Raw genomic sequence first — 23,196 nt, forward strand, 5'->3', positions numbered from 1 at the left:
TTCTTTGGTGAACAACTTAGGGACTAAACTTTCTCTCTCTCTCTGAGTTATGACTGAAGAGGAAAAAGTGAATGTTGCTTTACTGAAAGCAAAATGGAGGGATCAGCCTTAAGTGATATCAAATCGGACTTGGTTTGGCTCTTTCTTGGTTTAGCCCTTTTGATTTCCTTGCTCAATCAATTTGGGCTTTAAGTGAGTTATAGCCCATTTTTGTTTTTGCTATGATTTCCATTCTATTGAGCTGCTTCTTTCTTTCTTTTTGGCCTGCAACACTTAAACAAATTCAATTAAAACTAATTGGGTGTTTAACCCACTAACAATAATGTTTGTCATCATCAAATTAATTTAGTTAATTTTTTAACTCAACAATCTCTCTTTTGATGACAAACATAATTAAACATTAATTCAAAAGGAATTGAATTTGAATAAAGTTAAAAAACTTTCCTTTGATTTATGTTACTTGCTTTAGTGTTGCTCCCCCTTTCTTTTTCAAGGGTTGCTCCCCCTAGATTTATGCTCCTCTTTCTGTTCCTGTTTACATTATACTTATAGAGAACACAATAAAGAGCTACACGCAATTCAACTTGATTAAGAGAACATCACTTTATCACTTTACTAACATTGTCACTTTAAAAGATATTTTTCTTTTAAATATTTCACAATGTTGTGTGCTATCCTTGACGTGTCCTAAAAAACTTATTACTCTCCCAACTTCTATACTAGTGGATCTTACTAAATAACCCCAAAAGTAATTACTATTTCATTTTACCACTTTGCAAGTTTTCTCACTTTTTTTGTTATTATTGTTTGCAGAATCTAAATTCAATTTATTGATATAATTGATTCAAATAGTACTGCATAATTCTATTACAGGAGATCTTCAGAAAAAAGAGCCACTTCTACTACGATAAGGACTATTATTCTCAACTCCAATAGAATTGCCTCCAACACCCTGGTATATAACTATGATAATGATACCTTAGTGGCATCGGGCATCACCGACAGACTAAGTTCAAGCAATTTTCCTTTCTTGTATTGGACTGAAATGTCAGCTTCACATCCTTTCAGCATTTTTTGAGTGGTTGTTTGCTGTTCTTCACAATCCATCACATCTTTGTGGCTCAGTTTCTTCTCAATTTCTCGATCCATTACTTTCGGGTCACACAATTGTTACGCCATCACCATAAGGGTGGACCAAACGTTAGACATTCCAACCCCTCCCAATTCTTTTTTCGTATGTTATACGCTATCATGTATATCTATTCAACCAATGTAATTGTTTCTTCTTTTTTAAAAAAAGAAAAAGCTGTTTTACATTTTCCCTTTCCCGAAAGCACACGAGACTAAGCAAGACTTGGGTTGAGAATATGCATGACTATGCAATTACATGTCAAAATCCTTGTGAGAAAATTTTCCCCTATGTAATATGTGCAAAAACTATATACAAAGTAAAATGGTGAATACTATCTTTTCATCCTGGAGGCGGAGTATTTGGAGTGTTGTTGTCTCTTCCCACTGGGCATACCACTATCACTCACACTTCCTTCCACTAGTCCATCATGAACATCAGAGTACTCTGTTCTCCATGAACGCATCGGAACGACATAACTGTCGTCCTTTGTGCTTCTCCTCCTCTCCTCATCGTGGCGTTTCACATTTTCTGATATCTGATGGAAGGTTTTGTTTATCTTTGCAATGCTCCTTTCAACTGGTTCTACCACATGCGATACTGTGAATTTCATGTCATCAACAATCTGAAACACAAGGGATAAGCAGAAACAGCACCGATGAGTTTTATAGAGTGATGAGTGAAAAACTTCAAAAGGTTTGAAACTATTGGAGTGTTGATATCTCACAATTTCACCGCTCCCAACAACCACATCACGAACATTATGGGTGAACTTCACCCGCCTCTCTTTCTCATCTTGTCGACCCAGATGCACTCTGGGTGTTCGCTCGGCGTCTCGGACCTCTGCTGGATCTGGAGGTGATCCTAGGGATGCATACTCAGCCATGACCGCTACATTGCGTACACACCTCTCTCCCCTCTTGTATGGTGTCGCAGGAAAGACATAAAGATGCACAACAGCAGCAATGCCCATCTGTTAACAAATTACAAAATAGAGAATCATATTTTTAATAAAAAGTCTTTCCTAGAAAATACCATAACACGCTTAAATAAATAGGAATCTAACTTAACATATACGTGTGTGAGTGTGCGCGTGCACGCGTGTCACAGCAACCTCCACAACATAAAAATAGCATACCTCTATACAGATTATATAGTCTTGTATACGTGTTTTCAGCTCTTGAGCAAGTGCCCCTTTAAATGCTCCCATGGAAAAAAGAAAAGCAACAGCCACACCTTGCCACCATGTCAGAAAGATAATTGACTTGAAAGTTAGAAACTTTGCCAATGGTTTGATAGGCTCCAGTTTATCTTTAGTGACAGTATAGAACTGTACAAGGCAATATAGAGCCCACGTCTGACTAAAATTAAGAATACTTGCCAAGTATGGATACCTACAAAGCAATAGATGACAGGCTACAATGAGGATAATAATACTCACCCCCAACCCCCTAAGTTTTCTTTCAAGAACCCAAAATACAAGTAATTAGAAAATGTGGAAATAGTTTAACCAGTATTCATCTTTTCAATTGGTTTTCAACGGAACAGAGTGCAGTCAAGATAAGGAACAATCTTTGTAATTGAGAATTTAGATTATATACTTGTGGTGTGCATTTTACATAAGCAGACAAAATCAAAGACAGAGAGCAATATAATCTTACCCATATTTCCATTCAAACTTCCCCTCTCCATAAACCCCGAAAGCCTGGAGGATCATTGCCAGCAATGCACAGATCATTTTTAGTATCATCTGAAATGTAGGTTTTAGTCAGCAACAAAAAGGCATGGATTGTTCTTGCCCAAACTTGGAATGGGGAAGGGAAGGAATGGGGAAAAAACATTATACCAAAATCCTACATACATATTGTACAATGCCAATTTTCACAGACTGATAGAAGTCGGGGCCAAGATACCAATCTCTTAAACAGCAGTTTAATGGAAATGGATGCTCTACGACCCCATATGCATATTCTTCTTTCAGGAGAGGAGTGTTGGAATCTGCTGGGCTCTTACCTTCCATAAATTCAATTGTTTTGTCCTCACCACCTAAAGGCAGGCATAAACAGTTTTCCATCTAAGAACATGAGAAGTTCAACATAATTCAAGGTTTGAGTAGACCTATGATATCTTGAGGGATTGGAGAAGCAGGTTACAGTAACTTCTATCAGAAAACCTTGATTGTTATCCTTGACATTTATGGGAACTATATATACATGAATAATAACTACAATTGTTGAAAATCATACTGGTAACCAATCTGTTCAACATACCTAAGCTAGCAATCAAGTATCTTTCAAAGCAATATAATGCAAATGCCTCGTAGCAATCCCTTATAATTTCACAGTTAAATGCTGCGCTGGAATCCAATAGTGACAAAAACTGCATCATGTAAACACCAGAACTCAACAATGTACAATTAGATATATCAAAAGAAACTATCATAAAATCACACACGTGCATCAGAAAGCAGACATGCAGATTCTAATGTTCAATGCAACTTACTACATTTGGGTTTTTAGAAAATAGCAACCAAGTTTTTCACTTTTTCCACTTATCAGTCAAACAAGAATCAAATCTAAGTATATCATAAATACATACAAAGCAGTCATTCTTTTAAATATCAATATTTAATTTAGATACCATAAAGATCAATGGAATTTAAAAAAACGAATTAACCTTGTATAAAGATGCATGTTAAAAAGCTATAAAAGCAGCATTTTAATCTAACGGTGAAAGACACTGGAACATGAATCCTTTGATGATCAAATGCACAATTAGTCATTTTAGTACAGAGGTAAAGCTGAAAAACAAACGAATTTAATTAAGACAATAAGAGATGCTATGCAAAGATAACAGATAGTATTTGGCCATTGGTGTCTCTTACCGATTCCAATGAATAAACAGGAATCATTAAAATGAGACCAATCAAAAACTTCTGTTCCTGTAATTAAAAATAGTATTAATAATAATGAATTAGACAATATCATGAAAGAAAAGGAAAACATAATACAGGGGACAAATAGCCAAGTCAGACAAATGGGCAGAGTTATAAGAAACCTAAAAAGTAAAGGCGCACAAGGAGAAACCTCAGGCTGATTATAGGCAGCTAAATGCTCAAATATCAGATACGTTGAGAGAACAAGAGCAACAAGTACAAATATACTTGCAGTGAAGACTGTCCAGCTTACTGTTCCCGAGGACTCGGCACCAACATTGAGGGGCCAGATATTCCCTGATCTGCTGGTGGCCTCAACCAGCGTAAACAGAAATACAGAAGAACACAGAATATCCAGCAAACCCATTACTGGAAACTCTATTGTTTACTATGTGAAGTGAGTGCACTTCCCAAGAGCTATTTCGTTTAATTTTCCCTCCAGCTGTCTCTTTTGAATGGCAACAAACGGTAAGATATGCTATATATTGCAAGAAAAACACTATTTTGGAGCAACTTGTAGAACTAGCATATGCCATCAACAATAGACAACGATGTCTGCTTTTGATTTACATAGGAAACCCGAACTGAAATATGACAACAATCCTGCAAAGACAATTAGATTTGTTTAACAAATAATGTACACTGATAATAAAAAAACAGAAGACCTAGTAATGATAAATCTTAAAATTACCAGAGGACAAAAAAAAGAGACTCATATTTGCATTTGGACCAGAAAAACTAAACTATGAAGAATCAGTCCTACCCTACACCTCAATATGTTAACAAGTCAGAAAAATTTACATAAGCATACAAATAACTATAGTAACAGTTGAACATGTACGCTCAGTTTATTGAAAGTGTTAACAACTTAGGTATTGGTAGCTCCTAATGTAGGAACACTACTAACACAACCATCAAAGAACATAGCAATCAGAATAAATAATTCTACTCCCCACTAGAATTTAAAGCTGACAAGAATTAACAACTTTTAAAACCCATTTCCACTCTCCCAAACCCTTATTAGCTCAATCACAGATAATTACAATACAAATTGGGATATAACAAGTAGATAACTTGAGAAAAGCAGAGAGATTTCACATTTCATGTAACACAATGCTCTCTGCCGACAACAACGTCCCTCAATTCTCAATTAACAGAAACAGTGAGGTGCATACCACCCATCAGTTTCAATCAAGCACCATATATATTCGTTGGGGAACATAATATATGTAAAGAAAGAAATAAAGAAATATAGACAATGCAAAACGCAAAAACCCTAGAGCATATGCAGATGGGGTAAAAGTAAATACGACAATACGAGGGAACGAAAATCAATGCAAGAAGAAGAAAACAAGTGATGACGAGGATGTCAACTACGACTTTGCAGCAGGGGGTGCAAAGGTAAATATGAGGAGAGAGAGTTCAAACCTGCGTTCAGCATTTTTCTCTGCATTTTCTGGGAAAATCAAAACTGGGATATTATTTTCCGGGAAAATAGAAAGCAAGAAAGGAGGAGCAGAAATCGCATAGAAGAGGAAGAATTTTAAAAAAGAAAATTAAAAAAGGGGCACGAAAAATGAAAAAGAGACAACTGAATTTTGCTTCGGCGGTTGGGAAAAGATAAATCGGGAAATTATATTAAATGTTTTTCATAAATTCGAAAAAGATAAAAAAAATGAAAAAGAAAAAAAAAAGGAAGGGGTGAAGGTTCTAAACTTACCAAGAAGGGAAAATGTTTTTTGGTGACAGGTGCAATCGGGGACGTTGGTTTTGGGTGGGTTTGTGATTTGGCATTTAAGTGTAGGGTTGTGACAGTGAAGTATGTTACTGCTTTGTAACAGTGAGAGACTGTGATTGGCCCACGTCAGCGGTGTGTTCGTGGCGAGTGAAGAAGAGGGCTGAATGTTAACTTAGATTTCAACGGAGCACGTCAATACGTGGAAAAAATTTGGAGTTTCTTAAACTTTAGATACGTCATACGTGATCAGATTTATGAAGGTTTGTCCTTATTGTTTTACATTATTTGGTAATTAAGTATTGCTACTAGACGTTTAAAAATTAATAGAAAAACTAGATATACAAGTTTTTTTCCTGTCAAAATCTTAGTCAAGTTATCCAAAAAATGGCTTTATTTTTCTTTCTTCCTATAACAAGTGTAGCAATACGTAAATGTATCTTAGTCAAGTTACCCAAAATCTTAGTCCTATTATGAAATATTCAGCTGGTAATAATCATTTCGATTTTCCTTAATTCATTTGGCACTAGTTAGAAAAACCTACTAAATGTATCTTATTTATTTATTTCTGGCGGCGGCAGTACTCGTTTGCCAAACGGTCACAGCGTAATGTTTGGACCGAGTTTTGTCTTCAGTATAAGAATAAGAATTGAACGCCCGTACCTTAGCTATTAAGAATTTATTTAAGATTTCTTAATTTTGTGCATAAAAAGTAACGGATTTTTTTTTGTAATAAATTAAAAAAATATATATTATTTTCAAAAAAGATATTTTAATTTTAAATATTAGGATATGTTTTTTTTGTGTAATTTAGAGGAAGTTCGCTGTACCTCCGACGAACTCTATAATATGAATAGAGTTCGCTGTAACTCCCGGCGAACTTCACGCTGAGTTCGTCACACTATATATACCCGTGGGGACCTTCATTTGTCGTTTTCATATTCACCTTCATTTGTCACTTTTATCCTATCTTCTCTCCCGAGTCTTCTTTCTTCTGACGTTTTTAAAGTTTTTGATATGCTCTGTCGTCAGTTTCAGGTGAGTATATTCTTCTGTTTTCGTTTTCAAATTGAGTTATTGTTTATAACATATTTTTTTATAGTTAGCATAAGTTATTACTTAACTGTTAGTTAGTTTAATCAGAATGGTTAATTTAAGTTGTGAGTTAAATATTAATTAGTTGAATATGTAATTAGCTTGGAATATGTATGCTAGTTAGTTAAATGAAATTATCAGTTAATTATTAATTAGCATAATTATGGAGTTAGTTTATATGATCATGTAGTTAGTTTACATGTTAATTAGTAAGTTTATAAACTAATTAAGATGTAAGATACACAATTAGTTTGAATATGTCTGATAAAAATTTAATTAATGTGAAAGTAACTAAATTCAGTTTGTTTTATTTTATTAGAGTGTAGTTTGATGGAGCAGCAGCTGTTAGGGTACGAACATACCCTCTATAGATAAGATTAGGTTGACTACACAGTAAGCAGACTTGATCGAGCGGGACACTTTTATAACTCAGGTTTATTATATTGTAATGGAATGTGAATTTGTGATTTTATGTGTTGTCCATCTTTTCTTTAACTTATTTATTTTGTTCGGTAGGCGCCTCAGATCTTATGCACTAGACGTAATTCGATGAGACGTCCGTCTGAGCAAATTAGGCCATATTTTAGACGAGTTGGGTTTGAATATGTTGCTTACACGGTGAAATTTGAGCATGACTGGCCGTTGGCATCAACTTTGATTGAGAGATGGAGACCTGAGTCTTATACGTTTCATCTTCTATGTGGGAGATGACTATCACCTTGCATGACATGGCGTACCAGTTGGGACTCAAGATTGATGGTGATCCCTTCAGTGGCTGCATTGGTGGGTGGGAGCAGCATCATGAGGGACGATTGATGAGTCCATAATTTACGATATATTTGGTTTGATTTGAGTGGATTTCATCATATAAACCCACATTTATTCACTTATATAGCATACTTTTGTGCTCTCTCTCTAAATTGAGCTTAATTGTGAAAACATGCTATTTTTGTGCCTAATTTAGTCAATTTTATTTCACTTTTATCCCATTCGATACCTTGATAGTTTTGATGAGTGATTTCAGGTGTAATAGGTTGGAATGGCTTGATGAGAGTGGAAAGAAAGCATGGAATTGGGAGAAATCATGAAGAAATCAAAGGAGAAGCACACATTAGAGTGTGCGTGCGCACAACCTATTGTGCATACGCACAAGAAACCCAAAGCCATGTGTGCGTATGCATGACCACCTGTGCGTACGCACAGGTCTCAACGCGTGACTCATTTATTGCAAATCGCTCGGGGCGATTTTTGGGCCTCCAAGGCCCAATTTTGGGACTTTCTGAAGCTGATTGTTGCCATATAAAAGGGGCCCTCTTTCCATGTGAGAAGGGGGGAGCAATTAGGGTTAGATTTTTATCATGTAGTTCATTTTCTAGAGAGAGAGAAGCTCCCCCTTCTCTCTAGAAATTAGGGTTCTTAGTTAATTTTCCTTGTAATTTCTGTTTTTAATCCTTGCTTTCATCTAGTTTCCTCTATTTTTTTTTGCTTTATTATTTTAATTTCTTTAGTTTATCATATCATTTTCTCTATTTTTGCTACTTTTATGTATTTGCACTCTTTGTATTTTAATTTACATTTAATGCAATTTTATGTTTCATGCTATTTATTACTTTATTGAGTTGCTATCTTTATTTTCCTTGCAATTGGTAGTTGTAGCATTTATTATTTCTTGTCATTTACCATGCTTTCTTTTCATGCCCACCAAGTGTTTGATAAAATACTTGGTTGGGTTTTTGCATAGTTTTTCTCACTCTTGGTTGAGAATTGGATACTTAGGTGACCTTGAGTCATAGATGTCCATTCGATATTGTGATTAGGATTGTTAGTTGGTTTGGTTTCCACTAACACTAGTCTTTCACTACGTTAATTAGTGAGTTGATTAGGATTTGTGGATTGAGATCAATTATGCCCTTTTGACTTATCCTCGATGTTAGGATTGACTAAATGGGATTAATCCTTAGCAATTATCATGTTTGTGGTCTATGATTATGATAGGAATCCTTAATTCCCAACCCATGCCAAGAGTTTTTTTGCCATTAAATTTCTATTTTCATTGCTTTAATTGCTTTACATTTAATGTCCTTGCATGCTTGTTTACTTCCTTGTATTTTAATTTCTTGCCAATTGCCATCAAATTTTCTTGCTTCCCTCATAGCCAATAAATGAGCATTTCATTGCAATTCCTAGGGAGAACGACCCGGGAGTTTAAATACTCTCGGTTTATATTGTGTTTTGAATTGAATATTTGATCTTGAGAATTCATTGTTGGTTTGGACTATGCTACCAATGAATCGATTCTTGTTTTGATTGATTCCGAACCAGCAATAACTCTTTTGTCAAATTTGGCGCGCGTTGCCGGGAATTGCAATGGTATTACATTGTTGGCTATTGTTGATATGTGAATATGTGAATAGTTTGTTTTTGATTGGTTGCTTTTTTTATTGTAAATATGTCTTTTGGTTGTTAGCTTACTTAAATAAATTTTTGCTTTAAAATGCATATGTGAATAGTTAGTAATCTTGTTTAAATTACCTTTTTAACTTGAGTTGCATGTTTAAAATTTTCAATTAGTTTTTGATGGTTGAAATAGTTTTGGGTAGATTTTTGTTTATGCATATTACTAGTGCTTTAAATAGTTCATGATTTTGATTTGGAAGATAAAATTCTGGATTAATTTTAAAGTTAATGTAAATAGTTGCATATTTTTATGAATTTCTTGTTTATATGCATTTTGTATTGTTGGGTGAATTTCTGTTTTGAAAAAAAATAAAAGAAAAATTGTTCTCTGTGCGTCCGCACAGCTCTGTGCATACGCACACTCTCATGTATGCCCTCCGCTTACAGCGTTCGCACAGCATATCCGTACGCACTTCTACCCATTTTTCTATCCGTGCATACGCACAAGCATTAGTGCATACGCACACCCAATTTACACGAGTTAAACCCCAAAGCGGTCCCTGAAATTCACAAAATACACCGATTTAGTCCATGACTTCTCAATTACACTAATTAAGTCCTCCAGATTGGAAAAAATGCATCAACGTGGTCCCCCTCATATTTTTCGGTCATGTTCGTTGCCGGCGGGAGTGACGTGGCAAACGAGTGCCACGCTGGAGTGTCTAACGGTTGGCTGATGTGGCAAAGAAAGTTTTTATGACCCAATTTGGTCCCTGACCCCTTTTTAAACCCTAACTCACAAGTAGCGCAACACTTCTTCGTCAGCTACCTTCTCGTACCCATTGTTTTGCTGTTTGGATGATGGTTGGACGTGCAGATGAAGGAGATGGAAGTTCTATGCGATCAACCACAAGGAGGCCAAGTCAGAGTAGAGGCACTCGAGTACCAGAGCAGTGTGGGTGTGAGAAACGTCCTGTGTTCTGATGGCCTGGAACGGAAACCCACCCAAATAAGCCCTTCTTTGGATGCCCGAATTACAACGTGAGTGTTTCCTGAAGATTTGTTGTTGACTATTTTGATGGTAACTGTTAAATTTCATGTTCACAGAGTAGTGGAAGAAGATGATAAAGGAAATTTAGAAGACACTGTGGCATACAACAATGAAGAAGTGAGCATCAATCTTGCTTTGAGGATTGGCAATTTGGAGGCTGAGTTAAGGACCCATAAATATATGATACAAATGTTAGGGTTGCTGTTTTTTTCTCTGTTAGTTGTTGTTTTAGTCGTGATGGTAAAAATGTAAGAACTATGTTTGAAAGCATCTGTTAATGAATGTATGGGAATTGTTTAGCTTATTGGTGTGTTATTTGTAGATAGATTTTACAAAAATAGAATACAAACTGAATGAAGAGAAGAGGTAAATTGATAATAGTAGTTGTAGATTATAAACAAGACATTGTCAATGTAATACAGTTTCAGTTGACCACATAAGGATAAACAAACTGAAGCAGCTACCTTCGAGCATAAACTCTATTATAGTATTTACTACCAGAAAATCAAAATAAATCAAACAGTCTAGCTAAGAGCCATTCCTTTAGAGAAATAACAAAAAAAACCCAAAAAATCAACCAATGCCCAAATCGCATATATATTCTTAAAGAAGCTGATAGAACATTCAAAATCAAGGGTTTTTCTTCCTTGGTGCCTTGAACTGTGGTGTTGGAACAAACTTCATGAACCTTTCCAACCTTGAAGATGTGGCTGCACTTGCTCCTTGCATGGATCGACAGAAGTAGTTACTGGTTGTTGTGGCGTCCTCCGTTTGGTTGGTAATTTAGGTGGCCTTGTTGTTGGTGGTGGTGGTGCTTGCATAGAGTGTAATAATTTGTATGAGTTAGTGTGAATAGGGGAGTTAAACATAGGAAGTAAATAACAAATATTTTAGGACCTTTTATACCTCATTTTGTGTTCCACCATAGCTTGGTTGGGATAATTCAACCTCTTCAGCTTGCGGTGCAGACACTGGTGGTGGAATGTCAGCTGCTGGTGGTCCCGGAGTGATGGTGTTGCTTGCTTCAGCTGCAGGTGTACTCCCAGCAGGAGTAGCTTTGGCCTTGGAAGCTGCCACAATAACTGCTGCAGCTGCAAGAGCAGCAGCAAGCTCATCAGCTCTCTTTTGTTTGCAATCCCTCTTGGTGTGGCCCTTTACACCACAATATGTGCATGTGAATGGCTTGAGCTGTCTCTTTAGGGTAACAGTATGCTTAGCTTTCTTGTTTACACTAGTACCCTCATCAACGTCCTTTCTTCTTTTGGTTGTGAGCTTTCCTAGTTTTCGTTTGATGTTTGGAGCCTGGGGCTAACTATATGGTGATTTTTCCCACATGGATTGGCCCGGGAGAGGATTGATGTAATGTTCGTAGGTCTTCCTGTATGAATCCATTATGACCAAGGGGTGACAGAAATCCTCTGGTCTCCTGTTCACCCGTGCAAGAGCAGTACAGGCGTGAACACAGGGAATGCCTACAACACAAAAGGCAGTTCAAGTCCAGACCATGCCATTTAATAGTTCAAGTAAAAACAGCCTAAACTGAATATGATGATAATGTAAATGAAAATAAATATAATGAAAATAAATATAATTTTATTGTAGCAAAAGTTACCTGTTAACATCCAGAACTGGTAGGTGCAAAGTCTTTTTCCTAGATCGACAACCATGTTTGTTGGTTGTCCATGGACCTCAAACTTTTCATAGGCTTCATCCCCACTCCATATGGGAACCCAGTTCTTTGACTCTTTCCTTACCTTTTCTAACTGGCTCTGTATAACTGGAGGAAGTTTTTTCACGTGGTTGTTCAACTTTATTTTGTTCTTTGCAATGGACCTCATAACGAACATCCTTACCTCTTCAACCAGTGTCATGATTGGCTTGCTCCTAGCCTCTTTGATCCTTGCGTTGAAGACCTCACATGCGTTGTTGCATATATTATCCAGCTTTGGCCTGTGGCTAAATTAAGACTTCGTCCGTGAATGCCTAAGCCACTTGTTAATGTATGTCCATGCTTTCTCATTGAGTCTTTTGATCTTGTCCATGTTGCCAATAAAATCTTGGAAGGTGGTTGATCTTGCAGCATCCCAAAGGAGTCTCCGCAGCTCAAGATCCTTCCACTGTTTGTTGAAATTTCGCCACAGGTGCCATACACAGAAACGATGGTGGACCTGTGGCATGACCTCCTCCACAGCTGCTATCAAACCCTGCAATTGATAGGAAGATATAGCGGACACCAAACACCAAAAATAACCAAAGTTCATCAATAACCAACCTACCTACATAACCAATCACCCTACATAATCAAACTACCTAATTAATGAAACTACTTAAATGATCAAGGTAACTAAATATTCAGACACCTATTATACCAAACAACATACATAACCAAACCATCTATCCTAACAAGTGAAATCAGCAAGTTCCAATTATCCATACCAATTAACACATAGAAGCAAACAGTTTATACAATAAACAGACATACATTTTGCTTATAAAATAAACTGTCTAACCTTATGCATATCAGAAATGAAACACCACCTGTTAGCCTTATAGTCTCCTAAATCATCATGGAGTAACTCCAAAAACCATTTTCAATTCTCCTTGTTTTTAATGTTGACTATAGCCCAAGCAACCACATAAATGTGGTGATTAGCATCTTGTGCGGCAGCTGATAATATCTGTCCACCAATCTGTGTCTTTAGAAATGCACCATCGAGGCCGATTAAAGGTCGACACCCGGCTTTAAACCCGTTCTTGCAACCACTCAGGCAGATGTATATTTTATCAAACATGACTTGGCCGTCAGGCATTAGAGTAACCCCAATCCTTACAGTGGATCCCGGATTGATTTTTAGCAGTGTTTCAGCATAATCTCTTAACAAGGCATAGTGTGTCTTTTCATCCCCGTAGACAACATTTCTCGCATCAGCCAAGGCTCTTGCAATTGAATTTCTATGCAATATGAGATCACACTTTGACTTAAAGTATGTTGCAGCCTCACATTGTTTGAAATTAGGGTACTTCCTAACCTTTTTTACTAACTTACTTGCCAACCAAGCTCTGTTTGCAGCCCTATTAGAATTCTCTCTCGGACATGTATGATCGTCATAAAAAGTCTTGATTTGCCAGCAAGAGTCCTCATGATCCCTTGAGGCGTAAACCACCCATGAGCACTCTTCTACCTGGCACACTGCCCTACACCTCACATTGTCATTCTTTACAAACTTAATCCTCCTACCCTCCTGAATGGTAAACTCTCGCACAGCATCCCTGAAGTCTTGTTTAGTATTAAACTTCATGCCCACTTGCAGTTGCAGCTCACCAAATCTCTGACCCTCTTGAAAGATTGAAAACTCATTCGATTCTCCATCAGATTCAAATTCATCTTCAGAATTGGGAGGAGTCTTTATCTCCTCCGAGTGCCACGAGTTTGCACCATCAGATTCTGCACCTGGGTCAAGAGCATCATACATCAATCCATCCCCTAGATTTCCTAAAAAACCAAGGTCTACCTCTACATTAGATAAGTCTGCCACAATTGCATCATCATCTTGTATAATAGTGTCTTTATACATCTTTTCCTTTTCTTTGGCCATGGCTGAGGCCTTCTTAACCTTTTTGACCTCTGTTCTGATTGGTTGTGTAACCAATTCATCATCACTACTAGAGTTGGCCTCTTGCACAGGGACATAACAATCATCCTCTAAACTATCTTCATCACTGCTTGATCCATTTTCAGTTAAATCCACATGATCAATTTGCTTCCCTTTGTTAGCACTCCAATGTTCCCTTGCCTGAAATCTTGTGATTCTTTTAGGTGGGTTAAATTTGGGCTTGGTTTTTGAAGTAAACTTGGACTTGGGCTTTGGTTGAGTTTTCTTAGGCTTCTGGTTCTGCTTGGGTTTTTGATTATGCTTGACAGTTGGGGTTGTATTGGGCTTTGTAGTGGGTTTTGGGTTGGGTATATGATGGAGTTTGGGGTTCTCATGATCAGCCATGGACTTGATGTCATCATGTATAGGTCTTGTGGTGGGGGTGTTAGCAGGAACTGGGATTGCAATTGGACTGTTTGGAATGGGGATTGGAATAGGAAGAGCTGGGTCAAGATCACATTGGTCATGTGGCATTTCATTTAAGGTATCCTCAGGGGTGTTCTTCTTGTTTAAGTCACCACCAGACTCCTCTTCTGGAATATAATCCAAACACATGACAGCTTCTTTCCCCTCCATCAATTCAGGTGTCGAAACTCCATGTTCGAAATAAACATTGACTACTCCATCATTCCTCTGTGCATGGAAGCACATCTCCCTTAATTCATCATCAGTGGTCAGAGCTCTCAATCCAACCTCCAACCTCCTCTCCGAAACCAACCACCAGCACTCAACTACCTTGTCATATCCAAACTCCTTAAAATAGTTCCTGACGAAGAAGACGTCAAGTGTATCCTCATCTAAATCTCCTAAGCAAGCTCTATTGTCAGGTGAGTAAACCAACTTTCCATCACCATTCTTCTTAAACGTTCCACCATGATGGAACATTATATCCAGCAATTTTTCCATCTGTAATAGAAAAAAATATACAACATTTTTACCAACATATCGCATCAGCAAACAACAACAGATCATATTCCAAAATTGTTAACTAACAACTACTTCAGTCACTATGTCATTATAGAAATGCCCATATTTTTGGTTTGAAAACAGAGCATTCCGATAACCCCTATCCGCACCACCCAATGCAAAAACCCTAGCTACTAACATAGTATCCATGGTTTCCCATCAATCTATACCAATTTCCCAAGTAAAATCCATAACGATGGATACCTTACCACTATGTAAAACAGAACAAGACTATCTAATATACTGCATGTCTACCTCTGTCACAGGAAATTTCACACAGAATCTTTGCTCCTTCCTTCACCGATCTTCAGCCAACACTGACCAGGTTCCTCTGAATTCCAAATTGTTTCACTCCAAAAATTCACATCAGGGCTCTCCAATGCCAGGGTTTGATGCTTTCAGTTCAAAGGAAGATGAAGAAGACAAAGTGATCTTTGAATATTGGGGGAGGGGGTTTGAACGTTTTGTATATGCTTACTTGAAACGGTGTCGTTTATTAGTGAGTTTAGCGCCAAAACCCAACACGACGACGTTTTACACTCCTCCAGCGTGGCACTCATTCGCCACGTCACTCCCGCCGGCAACGAACATGATCGGAAAATATGAGGGAGACCACGTTGATGCATTTTTTTCAATATGAAAAACTTAATTAGTACAATTAAAAAGTCAAAGACTAAATCAATGCATTTTACGAATCCCAAAAGAACCATTTTAAAGTTTAACTCAAATTTACACCCCTCTATTGGGAGCTCCCGCGCAGTTGGTGCGTCCGCATCCCCCTACTCTTCCTTCCCTTCTCTTTTCGTAAGCCACCATAAGCCCTTCTCTCCTCTTTCTTCTTCTTCTCGGAGCCACCGTAACCCTTCCTCTTCTCTGAGCCAACCATTCACCATCATCACCATCCATCACTGTCTCTTCCCAGCCACCTCCCTTCACCACAACCGCCGGCGACAACCCGCACCGCCGCGCCCTTTTTTCTTCTTCTTTCCCTCTTCTAGCTTCCACCGAGCCCAGTGCCATCGCGACGTTACCCTCGCGCCTCCTCTCCCGGCCGAACCACCACCACGAACCACCCGCCACCACTCCTTACCGTCGGCCTCGACCCAGAACCCACCGCGCCGCCGTCGCAACCTTCTTGGCTCAGCGCCGAACCAGTCTCCAGCCACACCAACCTCTTCTCATCTCTCCACGAACCCTGATCCACATCCCCGCGATCTTTCCCCTGTCCGAACCCTAGCGCCGCCGTCCCTGTCGTTCATCCGCACCTCCGCGAGTCGCCGCTCGCGCCAGGACCTCCGCGTCGCCAGCGTCATAGCTCACCACCACCCTTTCCTCTTCCACTCGCGAGCTCCACAAACACCTGTTGCTCCAATTCCTCTTCACTGCCTGGAACGGCCAGAACAGGGTGCAGCCCCTGTGTCTTCCAACCCTCCGTCTCCCCTGTTTCTCAGCCTTGCAACGCAGCGCTGCTCTTCTTCGCCACCTCAGTCTGAGTATCACCGCTGGTGCCGCCACTTTGGCCGGCCGCTTCCACCCTTCCTTCCCCTTCCTCCCTCTGCTCTGATTCTGCACCCCAGGTTTAACCATTGTATTTTTCCTTTACTTTGTTCTGTTTCATTTATCATATTACAGCTAGTTAGTTCATTTTGTTTATCTTAATTTAGTTAGAAATGCATGTTTAGTTGATTAGGTTGTTAGAGAATCTGAGCTGGATAGAGGATTTAGGTTTGTTTTGATTAATAATGCTGTTTGGAATGTTGCTGTTTCATTGATTTTTCCCTGTGCTGAATTGATTTGTTGAGGCTGCTGCATAATTGTTATTGCTGCTATATCCTTGCTGAGTGATGCTGAGTTCTTGTTTCAATTTGGTCTTCATTGTTTGATTCAGTGATGCTTAATTGTTTGAATCCATATTCCTTACTTATGCTTGATTGCTGAATTCAATGAAGGAAGGCTGACGGAATCAATTCTTTTTGCTCATTGTTACTGTCTTGGTGCTGTAACTTAGGCCATTATGTGCTCATGGCTGCTGGTTGCTTAATTGTTCATTGCTGTTTGTTGCTGTAGGTTGGCTTATTTGTTTATTTCATATGAATTCATGTTTGTTTAATTGTTATCGCATTCATTTGGAACTTGGGTTGATTTGGTTGAGCAACATTGGGAAAAGTTCTATGTACTGCTGAATTGCTGCCGGAATTTATCCTAATCTGTTCTTAATATTCATCTTTGATATTGATTAATTGAGTTGGTGCTTCGTTGCTGTTGGTTTCCAACTGTTGTTTACTCAATTGAGTGATTATCTGGCTGATTGCTTCTCTGTTTTGGTTGATGGATGCTGAGGTATTTTTGCATCTACTATTCTGCTGCATTCTTGTAACAATTGCTCAATTTCTGGAAGTGTTTGTGCGGTGGTGATTTGTGCTCAATGTCTGAGTTAAAACTGTTACTGCTGCTACAATTTTTGTTTCAATTTGAACTTAATCACTTGTTTTAGGATGCTTAATTGTCTGAATTCATGTTGAATACTTGTGGTTGGTTGTTAAATTCAGAAAAAAGATTGCTGCTTATTGCTGGTTGGCTTGGTTTGAATTGCTTATTGATGTTTTGCTGCTGTTTGTTAGCTTAGTCTCTCAACTCATGTGAATCCATATCGGGTTTTTGTGTTTAATTGTAATGCATTCATATGGAATCTGAATTGATTGTTTGAATTTGGGAAATAGCCAATTTACTGCTTAAATGCTGCAGGATTTTTCCTAAACTTGTTTCATTAAATGACATTGTCTTCTTTGGTGCAACAAGATTCTATTTGATGGATTTCTGTGTTGATAGAATCTTGTTTGCTAAATGGTTTTGGAAAACTCCTCAAGAACTTCTCTGAAAGTTTTGGTCATGCTTCTAACTTTCTTTGCTTACTTGTGATGCTAATTTACTTCTATGCATTGAATAGTCCAAGTGAATTTTTAATTTGACCATAAACTTGAAATTCTTTTGAGATTTTGAGCCTCTTTTGCATAAACTCATAAGTTTGAAGGTTTTTCTATCTATGTGGCTGATTTGATTCATTCTATTCATGCCTAACTTACATTAAGTCACATAGATCATGAGGTTTTCAATTCTTGTCTCAACTTGTGACTCTCATGTCTCATTGGAATTTGGTGTTTGAATGTTCTTTGGCTTACTTGTTTCTTTATGTTTTTAACTTTGTCAACACCACATTATTTCAATTTATGCCAAATAGCTTGTGATTAATACTTATTTGATTATGTGCTCTACACATACATTTGCATCACTTGTTTTGGCATTTTAAATTGTTGAGAAGTAAATACAAACTTGCTTGTTTTGACATTTTTGACACTTTTTGGAAATAAGGAACTTGTGACTATGCACCTAACTTTTGATTTTCCTCCCATTTCTTTTACATAACGTTTAACCTTTGTAAGACTCGTCGTCTTCGGTCCTTAGTGGTGGTGGATCTGAAATTCTGCAACACCTCTTCCAGATTCGCAACCCTTTGGCGAATTCAACAGTGTTAATCATCTTCGATTATAATCTCTCCACTGAGACTTAGATCGATCCATATTATTCGAGTCGCCACTACAAAAAAAATGGTGCTCACGTCCTCTGCACGTGACTACGTCAACCGCATGCTGCAGGACATCTCCGGCATGAAGGTCCTAATCCTCGATTCCCAAACGGTACGCACCACGATCTCAACGAATCAATTCATTTTCTCTGATATAATTCTTCATTCATTGTTTCAATTATGATATTGGTGTTCATTTTTCCATATGATTGTAAACTTGTAAATATGTGTTGCTGGTTATGGTGTTGAGCTACAACATGGATGTGAAATGTGAAATTGATGGTGTAGGTGAGTATTGTGAGCGTTGTGTATTCACAGTCAGAGCTTCTTCAGAAGGAAGTGTTCTTGGTGGAGTTGGTGGATTCCATAACCAAGTCGAAGGAGCTTATGTCGCATCTCAAGGCTGTTTACTTCCTTCGCCCTACGACGGAGAACATCCAGCATTTGCGCCGCCAGCTCGCCGCTCCTAGATTTGGGGAGTATCACCTATGTAGGTCTTTTAAATCTTTACAGATGCTGTAGTATATATAAAGCAATCCCTATTTAGGAATTCCGTTTTGTATATTTTCCCTAGTTGAAGTGATAATTTTTTTTTCTCGCATTGAGTCGAAGACACTTTGTGAATGCATTCTGAAATTTACAGTTTTCTCCAACATATTGAAGGACACTCAGATTCACATACTTGCTGATTCAGATGAACATGAAGCTGTCCAGCAAGTTCAGGTAACTGCTTTTGCTTGCGCTGTAAACATGGGAACTTTTCTATCTATCTGTTTTATGATGATAGATGACTGCACACGTTCTTGTGCTGGAACCCTTGAACCCCCCATCCCTTTTTGTTGTGAATATGTGATCTCAAATGCTGGGATTTGTATTGTGAAGTTTAATTCTGATGTAGTTTTTGTTACGATCATTTAGGAGTTCTACGCAGACTTTGTTGCAGTTGATCCTTATCATTTCACTTTGCACATCCCTTCAAGTTATATTTATATGCTCCCGGCTGTGGTGGATCCTTCAACACTGCAACGCTTCTGTGATCGGGTTGTTGATGGTGTAGCAGCTGTCTTTTTGGCATTAAAACGGAGACCAGTTATTAGATATCAAAGGACGTCTGACATTGCCAAAAGAATAGCACATGAAGCAAATGTGAGTAGAATTTTTGACATAATTATGTAGTCACTTTTTCTCAGTAGATAATATATATTATTTGTTATTTTCCTGTTTATGTTAGACAATCTTATGCATTTTAACTTTTGCATGTTTTTAAGGTGCGTTTGCATGTGTTTTATTATTTTTTCTTTTTTAATTGTTAACTTTTATCTTTTAAATCTTTATAATTTTCATTTTTCTGAACTCACCATGCATATCTCTAGGCATACTTTTGCCACAGATGTAGCCATCTTATTGTTGTTTTATCTGGCAATATATGTATCCCTATGTGTTATAATTTATCATGCATATGTAGTGAAAACTAATTTACATTAATGGGCTTCAAACAGAAACTGATGTACCAAGAAGAAAGTGGTCTTTTCGATTTTAGGCGAACAGAAGTTTCACCACTGTTGTTAGTGCTTGACAGGAGAGATGATCCTGTAACCCCATTGCTCAATCAATGGACCTATCAGGTATCTATGGGATTAATGCTATAGTCAGTGCTTACTGACAATCTTACAGCTTAGCTATCTGATAGTTTGTTTATTCATAAAGTAATTCTTGTTTGTGGCCTTATACTTTCCAGGCTATGGTTCATGAATTGATAGGAATCCAAGACAACAAGGTGGACTTGAAATCCATTGATAAATTTTCAAAGGATCAGGAGGTTAGAGAGACTTTTATGCTGTTTAATCACGTTAGCAATATCTTCGAGTTTAGATTTTATACAAATTGAAAGAAATATTGTGCTATTTGCTGTTGCAGGAGGTTGTGTTGTCGTCGGAACAAGATTCATTTTTCAAAGCCAACATGTATGAGAATTTTGGAGATATAGGTATGAATATCAAGCGGCTGGTTGATGAATTTCAGCAAGTGTCAAAGAGCAACCAGAACATCCAAACGATAGGTTTGTACTTATAATTGTCTCACATTTCAGAATAATAAAATTCCTTCTGCTATTACACCTATTTTTATACATGGCAGCATAGTATGTAATTAATTGATTTATGGTTTGACTCTTGTCAGAGGACATGGCCAAATTTGTTGACAATTATCCTGAGTACAGAAAAATGCATGGGAATGTGTCAAAGCATGTGACTTTGGTAACAGAAATGAGCAAGATAGTACAACAGCGAAAACTTATGACAGTTTCACAAACAGAACAGGAACTGGCTTGCAATGGAGGACAAGGGGTTGCGTTTGAGGTATGTATTAATGATTAGCAAAATTTCCTTTGCTTTTGCTCAAACTTCAAGAGTTATTGGGTGATGGTCTAATGTATTCTCTCTCACTCAAAGAAAAGGCTCTTTGGAGATGAAAAAAGGGGGATATTCTTTTTGAGCGGTGCTGGCGGTGCAATGTTTTTTAATTTATTTTAAGCTCTGAATATGTATGCATATTTCTTTCTATGGTTATGATAAATTAGAAAACTCAACTATAGTAGTTTGCTCATTTCAGTGCTACCATTCATCTCAAAGGATTTTTATCTTGTAATTATTCTGTTCTTTGCCTTAATAAGCCTCATATTGTTTTCATGGAGAGGTGATTTGTTAATGGGGTAAAAATTTATTCTGTTCTCGGTACATCATTCTGCAATCGGGGACTTCTTGACATATATTTGAATTTCCATCAATGATGTGAAGTAAGGACAAGGATACATGGTGAAGTATAGGTGTAAAATCCTTTCCCTTGGCCAACAACCCATGCTTACACTAGCAGATTACAAGATACATAAAGCAATATTTTTAGTGTCTTATTATCTTCCCCCAATATTTTTCTTCGATGTTTCTAATTGTTATCATATGTACTGACAATGGCTTTGGAGTTTAGACTAACAAAAGTGACAATTTCTGTCTCAATGTACTATCTTCAGGCAGTGACAAATCTACTAAATGATGATAGCATATCAGATGTGGACCGGCTGCGTTTAGTCATGCTATATGCTTTGCGATATGAGAAGGATAGCCCTGTTCAGTTAATGCAGCTTTTCAACAAACTGGCTTCCCGATCTGCCAAGTATAAATCTGGGGTAAATTAATCTCTGATGTTGCTTTCTTCTTGAATCCTTTTATCCTCAGGCATGATTGCCTGTCCTTAATCTTTTAGTGGATGCTGTCCATGTTTTAAACCTTGGAGAAGTACAGTGTTTGGTAAAGTCAATTTTGGGTCATATTGTCATTTTATATCCTTGGTTTTGGATTCCAGAGAATAGAAATATATGTTTACTAGATTAAATTGTGAAGAACTGCAAATAGATGGGAAGTACCTCTTTACAAATAAATAATGTGGCTATGCATGCCTGCGATAGTTGCTGATATCGATATTTTGTTTTTGACACAACAGCTCGTCCAGTTTCTTTTAAAGCAAGCAGGTGTTGACAAGAGAACTGGTGATCTTTTTGGAAATCGAGATCTAATGAATATTGCCCGTAATATGGCCCGTGGGTTGAAGGTATGCACAGAAGTATTATGATTACCATGCCCTATCTTTGATAGATTAAGTTCAACTCTAAACAACTTCTGTTTTGAGATTTGCTGCAGGGTGTTGAGAATGTGTATACCCAGCACCAACCCCTTCTTTTCCAAACCATGGAAAGCATCGTCAAAGGACGGCTGAGAGATGTGGACTACCCATTTGTTGGAAATCACTTTCAACAAGGAAGGTTTGTTGCTATGAAATCTAGCAGTTGTATTTTCTTTGTGAATTTCTAGAAGTCACACACAATAGAATTGTGGAATAGTATGAGTTTTTATGTTTAACGATTACATGACAATTGACATGCAGGCCACAGGAAGTAATCATCTTCATTGTTGGTGGGACAACTTATGAGGAGTCAAGGTGTGTTGCTCTACAAAATGCCAGCAATCCTGGAATTCGGTTTATACTTGGTGGCTCTTCTGTTCTCAATTCTAAGAGGTATAATGAAGTGAATTTTAGTTTTGATTCAACTAGTGGTCATTTCATGTTTAGTATATTCCAAGTGGGCTTTCAATTTGATGTCCAATGACAATAATTTTGAGTTGATAGTTCCAGTTTTGTTCTTGTATTGATTGACTACAAAACTTGCTAGTGTTCTGGATTTCTTAGCTATAGTCGTGTGTTTTATTTGAATTTGCAGGTTTATTAGGGACCTGGAAGAAGCTCAAAGGGTAGCTCGTTTGAACACCAGCATTGTTTGAAATCCATCCTGGCACAATTTGCATTTTGAGGGCTATATAGAAAAATATTTTGCAGCTTTGGATTGGGAATTTCTGTTTTGCAACCATGTACATGTATAAAAAATCTTAAGCCTTCGGTTCTAAACGCACCGTTTCAGGCGTAGTTAATTGCCGAGTACTGCTGTTGATCCCAAATTTTCATTGCATTGGCAGCATTGCAACTAGTAACAACTCTTATGGTTAACTCAATAAATCTACAATTATGATTATTAATATTTTTATTTATAAAATAAATTACTAAAAATAATAATAGAAGATATAAATTAAGAATAAAATCATTGA

The 23,196-nt window shown here is 37.6% G+C and overlaps 2 protein-coding genes across 6 annotated transcripts; one reads left to right on the top strand and one right to left on the bottom strand.

Moving 5' to 3' along the window:
- On the bottom strand, positions 1,137 to 5,691 carry LOC107605963 (protein LAZ1 homolog 1). Of its 4 annotated transcripts, none has more exons than XM_016307922.2 (9): positions 5,493 to 5,691; positions 4,216 to 4,667; positions 4,014 to 4,070; positions 3,400 to 3,508; positions 2,991 to 3,175; positions 2,791 to 2,879; positions 2,268 to 2,523; positions 1,857 to 2,102; positions 1,137 to 1,754 (listed from the first exon to the last, which is right to left on the bottom strand). In XM_016307922.2, exons 2-9 carry the CDS (start codon positions 4,429 to 4,431, stop codon positions 1,464 to 1,466), a joined length of 1,449 nt encoding a protein of 482 aa, XP_016163408.1. In that variant the 5' UTR covers positions 4,432 to 4,667; positions 5,493 to 5,691; the 3' UTR covers positions 1,137 to 1,463. The 4 variants fall into 4 exon arrangements, with proteins under 4 accessions (XP_016163408.1, XP_016163406.1, XP_016163407.1 ...); XM_016307920.2 differs by having other exon boundaries at positions 2,976 to 3,175; XM_016307921.2 differs by lacking the exon at positions 5,493 to 5,691 and adding an exon at positions 5,163 to 5,441 and having other exon boundaries at positions 2,976 to 3,175.
- LOC107605964 (vacuolar protein sorting-associated protein 45 homolog) lies at positions 15,805 to 23,108 on the top strand. 2 transcript variants are annotated; one of them, XM_016307925.2, is made up of 14 exons: positions 15,805 to 16,538; positions 18,402 to 18,656; positions 18,833 to 19,034; positions 19,188 to 19,267; positions 19,463 to 19,690; positions 20,044 to 20,169; positions 20,283 to 20,363; positions 20,462 to 20,603; positions 20,723 to 20,901; positions 21,570 to 21,725; positions 22,040 to 22,147; positions 22,237 to 22,358; positions 22,481 to 22,612; positions 22,815 to 23,108. In XM_016307925.2, the coding sequence occupies exons 2-14, from the start codon at positions 18,567 to 18,569 to the stop codon at positions 22,873 to 22,875; spliced, it is 1,707 nt and encodes a 568-aa protein (XP_016163411.1). In that variant the 5' UTR covers positions 15,805 to 16,538; positions 18,402 to 18,566; the 3' UTR covers positions 22,876 to 23,108. The 2 variants fall into 2 exon arrangements, with proteins under 2 accessions (XP_016163411.1, XP_020961983.1); XM_021106324.1 differs by having other exon boundaries at positions 18,461 to 18,656; positions 22,815 to 23,005.

This window comes from Arachis ipaensis, chromosome B07 (assembly GCF_000816755.2).
Source record: "Arachis ipaensis cultivar K30076 chromosome B07, Araip1.1, whole genome shotgun sequence".
NCBI classification, from domain to species: domain Eukaryota; kingdom Viridiplantae; phylum Streptophyta; class Magnoliopsida; order Fabales; family Fabaceae; genus Arachis; species Arachis ipaensis.

What these genes read in the sequence shown, in the direction of transcription:
- LOC107605963 (XM_016307920.2), bottom strand. Translation starts at nt 4,431, where the DNA reads ATGGGTTTGCTGGATATTCTGTGTTCTTCTGTATTTCTGTTTACGCTG. An exon ending in ATACTTGATTGCTAGCTTAG is followed by an intron (nt 3,176 to 3,399) that starts GTATGTTGAACA and finishes GCCTGCCTTTAG; the next exon opens with GTGGTGAGGACAAAACAATT. An exon ending in ACTATATAATCTGTATAGAG is followed by an intron (nt 2,103 to 2,267) that starts GTATGCTATTTT and finishes ATTTGTTAACAG; the next exon opens with ATGGGCATTGCTGCTGTTGT.
- LOC107605964 (XM_016307925.2), top strand. Translation starts at nt 18,567, where the DNA reads ATGGTGCTCACGTCCTCTGCACGTGACTACGTCAACCGCATGCTGCAG. An exon ending in AATTTTCAAAGGATCAGGAG is followed by an intron (nt 20,364 to 20,461) that starts GTTAGAGAGACT and finishes TTGCTGTTGCAG; the next exon opens with GAGGTTGTGTTGTCGTCGGA. An exon ending in CCAGAACATCCAAACGATAG is followed by an intron (nt 20,604 to 20,722) that starts GTTTGTACTTAT and finishes GACTCTTGTCAG; the next exon opens with AGGACATGGCCAAATTTGTT.